Source organism: Crotalus tigris, unplaced genomic scaffold (assembly GCF_016545835.1).
Source record: "Crotalus tigris isolate CLP2741 ecotype Arizona unplaced genomic scaffold, ASM1654583v1 scf7180000021643.52994198:917841, whole genome shotgun sequence".
Taxonomy (NCBI): Eukaryota; Metazoa; Chordata; class Lepidosauria; order Squamata; family Viperidae; genus Crotalus; species Crotalus tigris.
In genome coordinates this window covers 565,409-582,275 of record NW_024098611.1, presented here as the reverse complement: position 1 = coordinate 582,275, position 16,867 = coordinate 565,409, and the positions used below count along the sequence as shown (strand labels likewise).

Genomic DNA, 16,867 nt, shown 5'->3' with positions numbered 1-16,867 from the left:
GGGGCAATCCCTGAGATATTGGAACCCCACCATCATGTTCCCCCTCGTCCTTCTCTTTGTTAAACTGGACATCCCCAATTCCAGCAACCGTTCCTTCAGGTGTTTTCGCCTCCAGTCCCCTAATCATTTTTGTTGCTCTTCTCTGTACTCTTTCTAGAGTCTCAGCATCTTTTTTACATTGTGGTGACCAAAACTGGTATTCCAAGTGTGGCTTTACCAAGGCTTTGTAAAGTGTTATTAATACTTCACATGATCTTGATTCCATTCCTCTGTTAATGCAGCCCAGCACTGTGTCGGCCTTTTTGGCAGCTGCAGCACACGGCTGGCTCCTATTTAAGGGATTGTCCACTAGGACTCCGAGGTCCCTCTCACAGTTACTACTATTGAGCAAGGTACCCCCTATACTATACCTGCACATTTGTTTTTTCTTGCCTAAATGTAGAACCTTACTTTTTTCACCGTTAAATTTCATTTTGTTAGATTGCGCCCAATGTTCAAGTCTGTCCAGATCCTCCTGTATCCTAAGCCTGTCTTCGGGAGTGTTGGCTATTCCTGCCAGCTTGGTGTCGCCTGCAAATTTGATGATTTCCCCATCTATCCCCTCGTCCAAATCATTGATGAAGATGATGATGATCATCATCATCAACAACATCATCACCATCATTATTATGATTGTTATTATTATTATTATTATTTATTACCATGTGGTTCACCCTATTGCCTAGTCTCCAAGCATACATTTTGGAGGAAGGCTATAGGGCAATAAATGCAGTATCCTATGCAGAACAGATACTCCTTGACGTACGACTACAAGGGAGCCCAGAATTTCTGTCGTTCAGTGAGACGTTTGTTAAGTGCTCCATTTTACCTGCTTTCTTGACACAGATATTAAGTAAATCACTGCAGTTGTTCACTTAGTAACCCAGTTGTGAAGTGAATCCGGCTTCCCCCGTTGACTTTGCTCGTCAGAAGGTCATAAAAAGGGATCACGTGATCCTGGGACGCTTCGGCCGTCGTAAATACGAGTCGGTTGCCAAGCATCTGAATTTTGATCACGTGAGACCATGGGGAGGCTGTAAAGGTCGTAACTGTGAAAAACGGTCACATTTTTCAGTGCCGTTGTAACTTGGAGCAGTCACTAAACAAACTGTGGTTAAGTCAAGGACTGTTTGTTACCTGGACCGCCTTCCATCAAGGTTGAAGCCCGGACGTGGCACATCAAAGCCCATGGGTGGTTCTCGTTCAGTCGTTTCTCAACCTCTGGCCCTTTAAGAATGGGTGGACTTCAAGCTGGCTGGGGAATTCTGGGTGTTGAAGTCCATCCATCTTAAAGTCCCAGAGGTGGAGAAATACGATTCGAGTAGATGACCACAGGATCTCTTCCAGCTTTCTAGATCTTGTAGATCTCACAAGGGGTGCATGTTTGTGTCTGGAACCATTGACCAGGGTGTCCTCTGGGATCCCTGTGAGAATTGGGAATGGGACCCCAAATCCAGGTTTACATTAATGTCGGAACCTCGCCTGCTGTTTCTTAACCCTTGTCAGCTCAAAAACAGGTGGATTTCAACTCCCAGAATTCCCCAACCAGCTATGAAGACTACCCCTCTTTAAGGATGAGACTGGCCTAGCCAATCAGATCAACAGAGAAAGTTCCTTGGCTTATTCCCATTCAGATCCCATTTTTGAGTAGATGAAAGACATTTATTGATTTATTGATTAGATTCATGGGGATGAATAGAATAGTCTAGACTAGACTAGACTAGACTAGAACAGAACAGAACAGAAAAGATTTAGAATAGAATAGAATAGAAGCTGAAAGGGACCTTGGAGGTCTTCTAGTCCAGCCCCTTGCTCAAGCAGGAGAACTATCTGTACCTTTGTTTTAAATTTGTTCTAAATTTGGGTGATGTGGTCCCAAGAGACCCCAGACTCTGAAAAAGACTTGACCACAATCTGATGATGGGCCATCCATGTCGGTCGATCCAAGCTGGAAAACTAGCTAGGACACTCAAACCAGACCTGGATTCAAACAACACCATCCGCTGGGCTAAAACAGGGTTGGATAGTTGAGTTATGTCTCCCTCTTGTATAAACCAAGATACTGCTTATAGTCTGGTTTAGGCCATCCTGACTTGACACAACAGCCTGTATGTCTTCGAGCATCCCGCAGTGAGTTGATTGCAGGAAGTCCTCGTTCATTTAATGACCGTTCAGTCACAACAACACTGAAAAAAGTGACCGAGGACCAGGTTTCATACTTACGACCGTTGCAATGTCCCCACGGTTACGTGATCAGCATTTGGGTACTTGGCACCTGACTCGTATTTATGATGGTTGCAGCATCCCGGGATCCCCTTTTGTGACCTTAAGTGAAGCCAGATTCACTTAACAACCGTGTTGCTGACTTAACAACCACGATGATTCACTTAACAACGGTGGTAAGAAAAGTCGTAAAATGGGGCAGAACTCACTCAACAACTGCTTAGGGTCCTTCCAAGCTGGCTTCTTGCAATCAACAAAACGTGACCTGCATAACAACTGTCTTGCTTGACAATGGAAATTCCGCTTCCGTTTGTGGTCGTTAAGTCGAGGACTATTTTTATTTCCAGAGGTACGGATCCAAGTTAAGCATTAGATAAGTTGTGTGAACCAACAATTTTGTGTCATGTTGAAAAAAAACCAAGCGTGCTTGTGGGACACTTGAACAATTTGGCAATTGCACAACCTGCAGTGTTGTGTGGTATTTTGACTGGAAAGGGAGGGGGGGGAACAGAGGAAAAAAAGCCAGAAACAACCATGCTAATAGTTGGGATAGATAGTCCTCATTTTACAACAGTTCACTTAGTGACGTAAGTTACGGCACTGAAAAAAGTGACTTATGGCCATTTTTCACACTTATGACCGTCGTAGCATTCCCCCAGGGTCATGTGATTTGAAATTTGGACACTTGGCGCCTGACTCACACTTATGACCATCGCGGTGTCCCCCCCGGGTCACGTGGTCCCCTTTTGCAATCTTTCAACCGGCAAGGTCAATGGGAAAAATCCGATTCATTTAACAACCGAATTCCTAACTTAACATCTTCTGTGATTCATTTAACAAATGTGGCGCGAAAAGTCGTAAAACGGGGCAAAACTCACGTCTCACTTAGCAACGGAAATTTTGGGCTCCCTTGTGGTCGTTAAGTCGAGGACTGCTTGGAACCCATTCCTGCTTTTTGTGCACATTCCCACATGCTCATTTGTGCCCGACCGATATGCAGATTATTTATTGGGTGTGTGCATTTCACGAATTCTGGTTTGTTGTTTTGTTTTTTTTTTAATTAATAATAATAATAAAGTTGGAAGGGACCTTGGAGGTCATCGAGTCCAACCCCCTGCTCAGGCAGGAAACCCTACACCATTCAGGTGTGTGAAAAAAGAGTGACTATCCTTCCCCCACCGCAAAGAAAAGGTAGAATTTGTAAAAAAATAAAATACAAACCGCGTTCACACAATATATTCAACCGTGTTTTATTAGCCATTTGCCCAATGTGTGTGAAACGGTCGTGGTTACTTTCACTTGAATAGGCCAGACCCTGGAAAGGTTGTGCAAGCTTAACGCAGGGCGAGTTTAGCACCTGGTCTGAAGCACCCGCCAGGCTTTGTACAGGTGACCCTGGTCCAGCATGTTGTGTGAATAGCCCCAGGGCATCCAAGGGGCAAACTTGCGGCCTTTCCTGGGCTGCTACTTCTCTCCTTCTTGGAGGAAGCCCCAGGACCTGAGGCAATCTGGAGCAGGCAGCCGGCTGTTTCAGCCAGAAGCTGCGTGGCCTTTCCTGCTTTGCAAGGAAGGGGACAGGAACCAGGGCAGGGCAGGCTGAAGTCCAGCCTGCCTGGTAGTTTGGCTGCCTTGGTTGAGCCAAGCCAGGCCCAGGTTGCCCAGATAGCCAAGCCTGGATTAGGGAGGCTTTGCAGGCAGCTGTGAGTTGCTAAAACAGATCAGGGATTGCACCCAGGTGCAAAATTCTCAAAAGTGGATTTTTTTTTTCCGTATTCATGGCACTGTGGTGGTGGGGGCAAAGACTCAACCCCCCCTCCCAGAGGGACCCCTCCAGATTTGCACTTATGCGGAGGTCAGCAAGGTGTCCCAGTTCCAAACGATGCCCATAATCCCCTGCCAGCACGGCGGGGGGGGGGGAGGGGAAGGGACTCAAGACCACGCGGTGCATCCCTCCTTCTCCAGCCCTGGGGTCTTCCGGAGAGGCGGACTACACTCCCATCCTCCCCGGCCCACGCGGTGCGTCAGCCCTCCCCGAGTCTTCCGGAGAGGCGCACTACAGCCCCCATCTTCCCCAGCCGGCAGGAAAGGCCCAAAAAGCCGTTGGAGGCTCCTCTCCGGGACGAGAGAGAGCGCCGCGCCGGGAAACGTCCCTGCCCCGCTTCCTCCCCGCGCGGGCCAGGGCTGCGGGGCGAGGCCGGCCCAGCGGCCGTCCGCACGTGGCTTTGGCTCGGCCTGGGGCCTCGGCGCCGCTTCCCAGCCCAGAAGCTTCCAGGCGGGCGCAGCAACAGCAGCAGCAGCAGCAACGCGGTCGGCAGGCAAGCAGGCGCGCCCAGCGGAGCCCCGGCCGGGCAGGGCAGCGGTTGTCCCGCGAGGCACCTCCGGCTTCTCCCGGCCCGGCCCATCCCAGCCTTCCCGCGGGCGCCCCCGCCGGCCTCCGCCGGCCGGTCCCGCCGCAGCGCTTTGTCAGCGGCTCCTTCCAGCCGGCGGCGGCGGCGGGGGGGGGGCGCGCTCCCGGTCCGTCTGCCCGGGGGCGGCAACAGCTCGGCGGACCGGCGCGCTTGTCCCAGGCCGGCGCTGCTGCTGCTGCTGCTGCTGCTCCTCGCCCGACCGCCCGCCCCTCGTCCGGCCGCCCCGCCCCGTCCCTCGAGGAGGACGGGCCCCCAGCGCCGGCCGCCCGCCCGCCCGCCCGCCCGTCCTTGCGCGCTGCGCCCCGGGCGAGACGAGGCGGGGAGGCGCGGCGGCGCGGCTCTAACAGGTGGGATCCCGAGGCGAGGGGGCGGAGGAGGCGGGCGGCGAGCACAGCGACGGCCGGAGGAGGCTCCAGCCCAACCGCCGGACCGTCCCCCCAGCGCCGCAGCCCGGCCAGCCTCGCCTGGTCCCGCCGGGCCGGGAGCAGCAGCAGCAGCCGAGGAGGAGAAGCTGCCCCCCGCGCCAGCCGGACTCCTCCTCCGCCGCCTCCTCCTCCTCCTCCCCGCCTCCGCCGCGCCAGGCAGGGCGCAGCAGCGCTCGCTCGCCCGGCCGGGACAGGACTCCCTCGGCTCGCCCGCCATGCCCAAGCCGCCTCCGCCGCCGCCGGCGCCTCCGCCGCTGCTGCGCTCGGCGGGCGGGAACCGCCCCGGGGACAGCGAGCTGGGCCGGCAGTTCCGGGACTGGTGCCTGCGCACCTACGGCGACTCGGCCAAGACCAAGACGGTGACCCGGAGCAAGTACCAGCGCATCGCCGAGGTCCTGCAAGGGGGCGGCGGCGGCGGCAACGGCGGCGGCGGCGGCAGCGGCGGGGAGAAAGGCAAGTTCCAGTTCTGGGTGCGCTCCAAGGGCTTCCGCCTGGGCAACGGCCCCCGCGAGCCGCCGGCCGCGAAGATGGGACCCGGGGTGGTCTACGTGCCGGTCAAGACGGGGACGGTGAGTGCGGCGCGCGGGCGGGCGGCGCAACGGGCCGGGCTGGGTGTGTGTCCCGCATTGCCCGGGGGGGCGGGGCGGGAGGGCGGAGGGGATGCCCGGGGGGGGGACAGCCCGGGCGGACGGGGCGGGCGGGGGGGGGAAGGGGACAGCCGGAGGGGTCTCCGCCGCTGCTGCTTTTTGCACCGGGCAGGAGGCGCCCCGCTGCCCGCTCTGGGGGGGTCTTGGTTGGGGGGCGCGGCGGGGAGAGGGTCAGCCCCTGCCGGGACGCCCCCTCCCCTCCTGTCCCGGCTGCTGCGCCCCCGTCCCGCTGCCTTGAGCTCAGGGGCGGGGCGGCGGCGGCCGGCTGCTCTACCTGGCGGTCTGTGCCAGACGCCCCCGCCCCTCCCCAATTGCCCCCCGGCCCGGGACGTGTAGCAGCCCGCCTCCTGCTGGTCCTGCGGGGCTGGCTGGCCCCCTCGCCTCCGACTGCCTGCTGGGGAGGGGAGGGAGGGGAGCAGGGGAGGGGGGAGGAGGGCGCCCCGCCCCCTGCCCGCCGCCCACCCTGGGCCGAGACCGCGGCGGCCAAGGGCAACGCTGGGGGCACCGCTCCTCCTCCTCCTCTTGCTCCACCGCGGGGCCCGAGCGCACCGGCCGGGCGCAGGTTGCAGGTTGGCGCCGGCCCGGCCCGGGCAGCCCCAGCCTGTCCCTGCTGGCAGCGGAGCCGGAGCGCCCGCAGGGAGCAGCAGCTCATTGTTCCGCGCCTGCCCGGGGGACGCCGCGCCGCCTCCGAGCCGCCTCCACACCCCTCCGAGCCGAGCCGGGCCGGGCCGGGCCGTCCCTCCCTCCCTCCCTCCCTCCTCCTCTCCCTCCCCAGCCGGCCCGGGCAGGAGTCGCCGGCCGAGCAGCGGCGTCATTGTTCCCTCCCGCGCGGGTCAACTTTCTGCGGGGCGGGCGGGCGAGGGGCGGGGGGGTCTCCCGCTTGCCCCGCGGCTCTTCCCCACGCCCGCCCCGGTCCCCTCCAGCGTCCCCCCCCGTCCCCAGCCGCCTCCCCCCTGCCGGCTGTGCCAGGGTGGGGTTTGGCACCCGGTCGGGCTGGGTGGGGGCGGCTGGCTGGCTGCTTCATCCCCGCCCGTCCCTTGCACCATCTGCCCGGGAGATTGGGCGCTTGGCAGACAATCGCTCGGAGGAGCTGGCCTTGCCGGAAAAGTGCACTTGTGTGTCTGTGTGTGTGTGTGTGGTTGTGCAGGGGCGCGCGCGCGTGCTTGTGGGTGTGTGCGCGCGCGAGGCTGCGTGTGCGCGCCCTTGCGCCTGCCTGCCTGCCTCCCTCCCTCCGCCCGGGAAGGAGGCACCCAGCCGCTTAAGCGCTGCCACCGCTGCCCGCTGGTTGGCAGGGCGAAGCCTGCACGCGGAAGCGAAGGGGCTCAGCCAAGCGCCGGAGGGAGGAGGAGGAAGAGGAGCGAGCGGTGGGGTGGGATGGGGGACCCGACCGCCTCCTCCCCCCATCCAGGCTGAGACTCCCCCCCCCCAGCTGCTGGGGAGGGGGCAGGGAGAGGGGCTTCCCAAGGGCGGGAGGCAGGGTGGTAGTGCCCTAGTCCAGGAGTGGCATATGGGTCCGGGCAGCCTGGCTGGCTGGCTGCTATCCCATTGGGGGTGGAGGGGGGGGGTGGGAGGGTCGCGAGCCTTTTGTGCTGAGTTTTGCTGAGTCTGGTTGCTTCCTGCAAGGGGGGGGGGCAGCCTGCATATTACAGCCAGGGTTGCTTTGAAGCCCACGGTGAACTCCATCCGATGTGTATTTTCCACTTAGCTGCTGCAGATGTGCAAACCCAGATGTGGGGGGACACACACACACAGACAGGCATTCTGACCTTTTTGTATACGGCTGGGTGGGCAGTACCCCAAAAGTGCCAGCCGGGCGGTGACAAAGAAAAACCAGGATGCTTCCCTGCACTTGTTGGGGTGATTGTGCAACGGGGCAGACTCTTTTCTGCACCCTGCATGCTATCTAGGACGACCTGGCTCTTGAAAGGGGGGCGGGAGGAGGACGCAACCGACCCACCAGCAGTGTGGGCATGGGGGGGGGGTGGGGGAGAGAGGGCAGGAAGAGAGACCCCCATTCCCTCTCTTGCTGCCCAGTTTTCGCAAAGTCTGATCCGCTCTGGGGGGGCTGTCTTCACACAACCGTCTGAAACCCGGGAGTTGCCTGTGTCCCCAAGTGCCGGGGCGGGCCGAGAGATGGGATGCAGGTCATGTGAAAACAGCTGATCTAGTTTGTTCAGCCTTGATTGTCTGGCACTCCTGGGAAAGTGGGAGAGAGATACACAGAGAGAGAGAGAGAGAGAGAGAGAGAGAGAGAGAGAGAGAGAGAGAGAGAGAGAGAGAGAACTGCAGGAGGAGAAGGAAATTGCCTCCCTGCCCCCCCATACCCCCCCCACTGCTAGCCTTGCCTCCCCGCCCCCCCCTTCTCCCCCCCACTGCTATCCTTGCCATCTGCACCGTTTTTTGTTTTTTTGCTCCTAAACCCACCTGACCAGTTTTTCAGCTGCCCACATGGCTTCTCCTCTCCCGGTATCCATGGATTTGCATGCATTTCAGAAATAATTTGTGGAGATAACTGATGGAGTGTCCCCCCTCCGTTTCCCCCCCCCCTTTGGAGGATTCCCTTCCACTTCCTCAATTTGCCTGGGGTTGAGAAAAAAAAAAAGTAGATGTGGGAGGGAGCAATATGGGTCTCATTGCTCGGTGGAGGTGTGCCTGGTGGGGGGGGGGGCAGGTCTCGGTTCAGGCCCCAAGGTCAGCCTTTTAAGGACGCCCAAACCAGCCAGCAGCCTCTGGGCAGCCCCTGGGGGGGGGAAACTCTTCCTCCTCCTGCTGATTGGGGAGGGGGCTGGGGGGGTGAATTGGAGCGCCTTGTCTCCCCCCTCCCTCCCTCGACCAGCCTCCCCCCCTACCCCCTTTCCCGTGCCCAGGACAAGTCCCCTTCCGTCCTGCCCCAGCTGCCCGATGGCTTCCTCCTTAAAAAAGAGAAGCAAAAAACTGCGTAAGGTCCTGGCTGGGAACGATGGACGTTGCAGTCCATCCCAGCTGGCTGTATCTCTGGGCTTGGGTGCACCAGCGGTGGCAGGGAAGATGGAGGCGGGCGGCAGCGTCTTTCCTTGCCAATGCTAAGCTCTGCCCCTTTGACTTCTTCTCGGGGGTTTGGGGGGGGGGCTTTCTTTCGCTGTGGTCCTCCCCCCCCACCTCCGTGCTCCTTGGGAACTGGGACCCCCCACAGCCCGGGTCCGGTGGTCCAGCAGCAGAGGGCTGGCGAATTTGGGCCATCTCTCGCTGGGGGGGGGGGAGCTGGCTAACGGGGCAATTAGTGTGCCAATTAGGTCCTCCTGCTGCACCAGGGGTTGCCATGGAGCTTTCAACCGGCTCTCTCCCCCCCCTCCCCCCCCCCCCGCCTTCCAGCAGCCCCTCCCCTGGCTCCAGTGCAAAAGTCCTGGGCTGTAGACAAAGGGGCCCAGGCGGGCGGGCGAGGTCCTGGCAAGGCCGGGAGGGGCTGGCGGAAGACCCTCTGCCAGGTGCTCTCGGCTCTGCAGTCGGGCACGAGACAAAGGAGGAGGAGGGCACCGCCCCCGTGGGGGGGCACCGGACAGAAGAGAGGGCCAGGGAGGGAGGCCCACCCACTCCACCGGCTGGGAAAGGGATACCCCAGGGGTGTGGCCCGCTCAGAGTCTGGCACCTTCGGGCCGGATACTCTCAGGTTGCCCCCCCTGCCATGTCCCCAATCCACGCGAGGGCGAGGACGGGGTGGCGGGCAGCACCGTGTCTGGCCCAGCAGATGGCTGGGAGCAGGCAGCGCTGTGTCTGGTAACGTCCCGGCGGCTGGGGCGGAAAACGAGGAGACAAAGAGCTTCCTCTCCACTCTCCCCCCCCCACAGCCCCCCAGGCAGAATATCTGGGGCCAGGGCTCTGTCGGGCTGCTCTGAGCCCCCCTCGGGCGAGGCAGAGGCGCAGGGGGCCTTTTGGGCGACCTTGTCCTTGCTAACTCTTTGCTGGCTGTTGAACTCTGGTCGGTGGGCGCTCCGTGCGTGCTCAGGAGCGCTGCTTTCACATCCTTCCTACGCAGGCAGTCCACAATTTAGCAACAGCTCATTTCGTGACCGTTCAAAGCTGCCACGGCATCCTAGGGCCAGGTACTCGGAAATTCGGACACCGACTCATATTTACGACGGCGGCAGTGTCCCCGGGTCATGGGATCGCCTGTTTTGCGGCCTTCTCACAAGTCAAGGGGGAGAGCCATGTTATTAAGGACTGCAGTGATTCACTTAAGAACGATGGAAGGAAGCTCGTAAAAACGGGGGAAAGCTCGCCAATTCACAAATGTCTCATTTAGCAACCTAAAGGTTGGGTCGTAAGTTGAGGATGACATGTATTTGATTCAAAGGAAGGCAGGGTCAGGGGTCCCACAGACGTCCCGCTGGTCTGCACCCCACCTGTGTCCTTTGGGCTCCTAAGCCTTGAATAAACCAGCATGGGCCAGCAATGGTGGCCTCTCCAAAGCCCGGCCTTTGACTTTCGGCTTGATAGAGTGCTCCCAGGACGCTCATGCCTTCCTTCAGCCGGCTGGCTTGGCCACTAAGTGGGGTGACGTTTAGCCCAGCTGGCTGGGGTCAAGACCCAGACCGGCCTCCATCCAGCTTTTCTGACCCCTGGCTGGGCAAACAAACCCCAGAGTGGCTAGTTTTTCTTAGACCCAGCAAGCTGGGGATTGTGGTTAGGATATACCGGCAGTCCTTGACTATTGAGCCCCAAACGTATATTGTTAAACGAGAGTTTTGTCCCATTTTTACGACCTTTTGGCCCACCGTTGCTAAGCAAATCACTGCAGTCATTAAGTTAGACATACGGTCGTTAAGTGAATCCGGCTTCCCCATTGACTTGGCTTGTCAGAAGGTTGCGAAAGGGGATCACGTGACACACACCCCCCCGGGACACTGCGACTGTCATAAATATGAAGCGGCTGACTCACGGAGACGCTGTGACGGTTGTAAGTATGCCAAAACGGTCCTCAGTCGCTTTTTTTCCAGTGCCGTCGTAACTTTGAATCAATAGCCACTGAACGAACCGCTGTAAACTGAGGACTGGTTGCAGTTAGGGAGGCTGTGCAGAGAAGGGGATTCGAGGCAGCAATTTGTACCTGCTGGACCGCTTAAAGCAAAATGGGTATAATTTTGGGAATTTTTTCCAAGGGGGTCCAGCAAATGAAGGTAGTTAGATACTTTTATCTTTGGAATGGACATTTTGATCCGGCCCTGGACAGCGCAGACAATTGGTTTGCATGGCGGAGGGGGTCTAAAACTAAAAAAAATATTTAAATTTCTGTGCCTTTGTCTTCTTCCCACACTCTGGCTGGGTTTGCACTAAACTGGGTTAGTCGAAGCCTGCATTGGCTTCTCCTGCTGACCTCTGTGGGTTTCAACCTGACGGTGTCTGTGGCCATCCTCACTGGGAAGTTGAGGTGATTTATAATAATAATAATAATAATAATAAAGTTGGAAGGGACCTTGGAGGTCATCTAGTCCAACCCCCTGCTCAGGCAGGAAACCCTATACCAGGGGTAGGCCACCTGGGCTCTTTTATGACTCGTGGACTTCAACTCCCAGAATTCCTGAGCCAGCCACGCTGAGGGGAAAGGGAGAGGTTTCCAAGCTGAGCCATGCTGGCTCAGGAATTCTGGGAGTTGAAGTCCACGAGTCATGAGGGGGGCCATAGTTCCCCCATGCTGCCTCAGGAATTCTGGGAGTTGAAGTCCACAAGTCATGAGGGGCCATAGTTCCATAGTTCTGGGAGTTGAAGTCCACATCATGAGGGGGCCATAGTTCCCCCATGCTGGCTCAGGAATTCTGGGAGTTGAAGTCCACGAGTCATAAAAGAGCCAAGGTTGCCTACCCCTGCCCTATACCATTTCAGACATAAGGCTGTCCAGTCTGCAAGTTGGTTAATTCAATAACCAGGTTCAATGTGCATAAACCGTTGAAGCTAAGTGGTCATAGTTGAAGGAGCGGGTGTGGTTAGATTGTGGCTCGGTGTGGGCTGTTGCAGACCAGGAAATTGGTTCATTTGGGGGTCAAGGATGAGCAAATCATGATTTAAATGTGTCAGGTCAACAACGGGTGACTTGTCAGTTATGGGACGGCTGTGCTGGATGGAGACAAAGTTTGTTTATTGGTTTCTCAAATTTTGAAAATCTGATGGACCTCTGGATGGTGTACAAATACAGGTAGTCCTCGACTTGTGACCACAATTGAATCCCAAGTTTCTGTTGCTAAGTGAGACATTCCTGAAGTGAGTTTTGCCCCATTTTACATCCTTTCTTGCCTCACTTGTTATTCGCTATGGTTGTTAAGTGAGATACACGGTCATTAAGAGAATCCGGCTTCCCCCATTGACTTTGCTTGCCAGAAGGTCGCAAAAGGAGACCACGTGACCCCCCCAGGGACACTGCGACTGTCATAAATACAAGTCCATTGCCACGTGCGTGAATTTTGATCACATGACCCTGGTGATGCTGCAACGGTCATTCGTGTGAAAAATGGTCATAAATCACTTTTTTCGGCGCTCTTGTAACTTTGGACGGTCACTAAATGAATGGCTGTAAATTGAGGACTGCTTGTACAATTCATAGAACTTTGAGGGGTTTCCAGAGGTGATCTAGTCCACCCTGTGGCTTCAGTGGATCTACTAATAATAGTTGCAACTCCTGCCTGTGTTTGAAGACTCGTAGTATTGCCTACTCCAGGGGTAATCAACCTTGGCTCTTTTATGACTCGTGGACTTCAACTCCCAGAATTCCTGAGCCAGCCATGCTGAGGGGAAAGGGAGAGGTTTCCAAGCTGAGCCAGGCTGGCTCAGGAATTCTGGGAGTTGAAGTCCACCAGTCATAAAAGGGCCCAGTTTGAAGACCCCTGGTTTAAATATTTAAATATTTTTTCCTCACGGTCACATTATCAAAATTCAGGCATTTGGGCAGGGATAGGCAACCTCAGCTCTTTTATGACTGGTGGACTTCAACTCCCAGAATTCCTGAGCCAGCCATGCTGAGGGGAAAGGGAGGTTTCCAAGCTGAGCCATGCTGGCTGAGGAATTCTGGGAGTTGAAGTCCACCAGTCATGAAGGGCCCATAGTTCTCCCATGCTGGCTCAGGAATTCTGGGAGTTGAAGTCCACAAGTCATGAGGGGGCGATAGTTTCCCCATGCTGGCTCAGGAATTCTGGGAGTTGAAGTCCACGAGTCATAAAAGTGCCAAGGTTGCCTATCCCTGGCCTATTCCACCGGTTCTCAACTCTTACAGTCACAAACTTTCTTCTAATATTTATTTAACTATTAATCAAATTTATATAGCCGCTTCTCCCCTAGAAGGCAGTTCTGGGCGGTGTAAAACCAATGAGCAAAACCGCAGATTAAAAACCGATAGATAATATATACATACATATACAGGTGGCCCTTGACTTACAATAGTTCATTTAGTGACCGTTCAGAGTTACAATGGCACTGAAAAAAGGGACTTATGACCGTTTTTTTACACTTATGAACATTGGAGCATCCCCGTGATCAAAATTCACATGTTTGGCCACTGACTCGTATTTATGACAGTCACAGTGTCCCGACATCACATGATCCCCTTTTCCGATCTTCTGACCAGCAAAGTCAATGGGGGAAAGCCAGATTCACTTAACAACCAGGTTACTAACTTAACAACTGCAACGATTACACTTAAGTACTGTGGCAAGAAAGGTCGTAAAACGGGACAAAACTCACTTAGCAAATGTCTCACTTAACGAGGAATTTTGGGCACAATTGAGGTCATGAGGACTATTTACACCAGGGGTCTTCAAACTTGGCCCTTTTATGACTTATGGACTTCAACTCCCAGAATTCCCCAGTCAGCGTGAGGGAACTATGACCCTTTTATGACTGGTGGACTTCAACTCCCAGAATTCCCCAGCCAGCATGAGGGAACTATGACCCTTTTATGTCTGGTGGACCAACTCCCAGAATTCCTCAGCCAGCGTGAGGGAACTATGACCCTTTTATGACTGGTGGACTTCAACTCCCAGAATTCCTCAGCCAGCGTGAGGGAAATATGACCCTTTTATGACTTGTGGACTTCAACTCCCAGAATTCCCTGCCTGAGAAATTCTGGGAGTTGAAGTCCACAAGTCATAAAAGGGCCAAGTTTGAAGACCCCTGATCTATACTCATAATTAAGCAGTTTTAATTATCTACTGAAGACCTTCCCTGCTATAGATGTCAGGTTGACTCTCAGTAGTTTCCTGGGTCTTCCCTCACTTTTTTGTGAAGATGCTGATAGTCTTTGCTCTCTTCCACTTTTCTGAAACCTTGCCAGCTTTTAGAGAGGCTTCTTCAGCCACCTCTGCTGGTTCTTTTGGTAAAATATTATTTAAGACCATACTTGGGATATTGCATCCACTTTTGGTCGCCACGATAAAAACAAAATGTTGAAATTTTAGAAAGAGTGCAGAGAAGAACAACAAAGATGATTAGGGGGCTGAAGGTTAAAACGTATGAAGAATAGTTGCAGGAATTGGATTTGTCTAGTTTAATGAAAAGAAGGACTAAGGGGGGACATGATAGCAGTGTTCCAGGATCTGAGGGGCTGCCACCAGGAAGATCAAAACTATTCTTTAAAGCACCAGAAGGCAGGACAAGAAGTGACAGATGGAAACTAATCAAGGAGAGAAGCGACCTGGAACTAAGGAGACATTTCCTGATAATGGGGGAACGACCTGGAACTAAGGAGACATTTCCTGATAATGGGGGAACAATTAAGCAGTGGAACACCTTGCCTCCAGAAGTTGTGGATGCTCCATCACTTTTAAGAAGGGACTGGATAACCATTTATCAAAAATGGTATAGGGTTTCCTGGTTGAACAGGAGGCTGGACTGGAAGACCTCCAAAGTCCCTTCCAAAACTGTTATTCTGTTAAAAGATGAAAGATGGATTTGATAAAGCTAGCTACCGTAGATAATCAGATAGACAGACAGATAGAGATGGATGGCTAGAGATGGATGGGTGGATAGATAGATAGATAGATAGATAGATAGATAGACAGACAGACAGACAGACAGACAGACAGACAGACAGACAGATAGATAGATAGATAGATAGAAAGGTAGGTAGGTAGGTAGATAGGTAGGTAGATAGATAGATAGATAGATAGATAGATAGATAGATAGATAGATAGATAGATAAATAGATAGATAGATAGATAGATAGATGGCTTTTTTTCTCCTAGAATACCCAGAATGGAGTTCTGGCACCTTTTTTGGACAGAACCTTGTAGGGTAGGCAAAGCGGGTTGTATGACGTGTGTCAGTTCCGGCACCCTTTTTTTTTTTTTTTTTTTAGAAAAAAAGCATTAGATGGATGGATGGATGGATAGATAGATAGATAGATAGATAGATAGATAGATAGATAGATAGATAGATAGATAGATAGGTAGATAGATAATCTGATTGATATAGATCAGCGGTTCTCAACCTATGGGTCACGACCCCACTTGGGGTCGATCGACCATTTCACGGGGGTCGCCAAGCAAGGTTGTCCGCCATTTTTCCCCCCTTTTCCGGCGGGTGCCTTACCTCCCTTGGGCTGGGCCAGCTGGTGGCCTAGCCGGTGGTCGGCCTGCTCCATCTCTGCCGCTTGCCAGCTACGCCTCAGCCGGCGCAGGGGGCGGCACCACGCATGTGCGGCGCTCCTGGGCAGGGAAAGTCCTCGATTTACGACCGGTTGGGTAGTTCTCGACTTACCACCGGTTTAGTCCTCGACTTACGACCGGTTGGGTGTCGCAGCATTAAAAAGATTGAGAACCACTGATATAGATACAGACATGCAAGTAGAGAGCCAGACATATAGATACAGATAATCGGATGATAGATAGATAGATAGATAGATAGATAGATAGATAGATAGATAGATAGATAGATAGATAGATAGATAGATAGATAGATAATCTGATTGATATAGATACAGACATGCAAGTAGAGAGACAGACATATAGATACAGATAATCGGATAACAGATAGATAGATAGATAGATAGATAGATAGATAGATAGATAGATAGATAGATAGATAGATAGATAGATAGATAGATAGATAATCTGATAAATAATCAGAGAGAGAGAGAGAGAGAGATCTCCCCTCTGACCTGGGTTGATATAATTATATATATATACCGTAATTAACAGGCTCTGTGGCCTGAAAAATTTCAAATTCCCTGCTGCTGTCCATAATAAAAATAAAGCCAAAACGTTTTAAACCACAAAGAGGTTGTAGATAAGATTTGTCTAAAACCGTGGCTCAAGCTTCCTAAACAAATTTGTTTCCCCCCGGCCACGTTGGGACTTACAAGGCGAAGTTCAACTCAGAAGAATAAAGCAGCTTATAGCTCTACTCAATAAATGAAGAATCTTCAAGGAAAATGGAGAGAGTGACTCTCCCCACATGTACAGAGAAGGGGGGGCTGCTTCTGTTTATGGGGGTGTCAAGGTGCGGGCATGTGCAGAAAACTGAGGTAGCCATCATTGCAAGGTTGAGGCTCCGCCCCTTTTAATTGCACCGTGCATATAAAAAAGGGGCGGGGCTCCAATTCTGCAATCACAGTCTCTCTTCATTTTCTTTATAAATCCTCTCCTACACCCTCCATCCCCCCCACAAACTAATATCCCTGCCAGTTTATGGGATATTTAATTCCTGCTATAAGCCCTTTGTAGTTTAGGCTTAGGGAATACCCCTTGTAGCAAACAGCAGCCTGTCTCCCTCCTCCTTGCTCCTAAACATGTTTGTAACTCTGCCCGTGGGGATCTGCGGTGTTGTTTTTAATCAGGGTAGCTACCCTCTGCTGAATTGCTGCGACGTTGCAGGTTTTCTCTGCCCCCTCCGGACGTTTTCTTTAAAAAAAAAAAGAAAGAAAAGAAAAGTCTAGTGTGTATTTGTGTGCGCCTACAGGTAATCTCGACTTACCACAGTTCATTTAGTGACCGTTCCAAGTTACAACAGCACTGGAAAAAGTGAGTTAGGACCGTTTTTCACACAGGCGACCGTCACTGGGTTATATGGTCCAATTTTAGACACTTGTCCCGGGGGTGGGGTCACGTGATCCCCTTTTGCGACCGTCTGACAAGCAAAGTCAATGGGGAAGTCGGATTCACTTAAC

General features: G+C 53.9%; 1 protein-coding gene across 1 annotated transcript in view; it reads left to right on the top strand.

Annotated features, from left to right (window-relative positions):
• The first annotated feature begins 4,976 nt into the window (after positions 1-4,976).
• Positions 4,977-16,867, top strand: part of NOL4L (nucleolar protein 4 like) — a 119,923-nt gene continuing 108,032 nt past the window's right edge. The window contains exon 1 of the mRNA XM_039318885.1: positions 4,977-5,664. Within this exon, the coding sequence (XP_039174819.1) occupies positions 5,311-5,664 (354 nt within the window). The 5' untranslated portion in view covers positions 4,977-5,310. The remainder of the gene's footprint in view (positions 5,665-16,867) is intronic.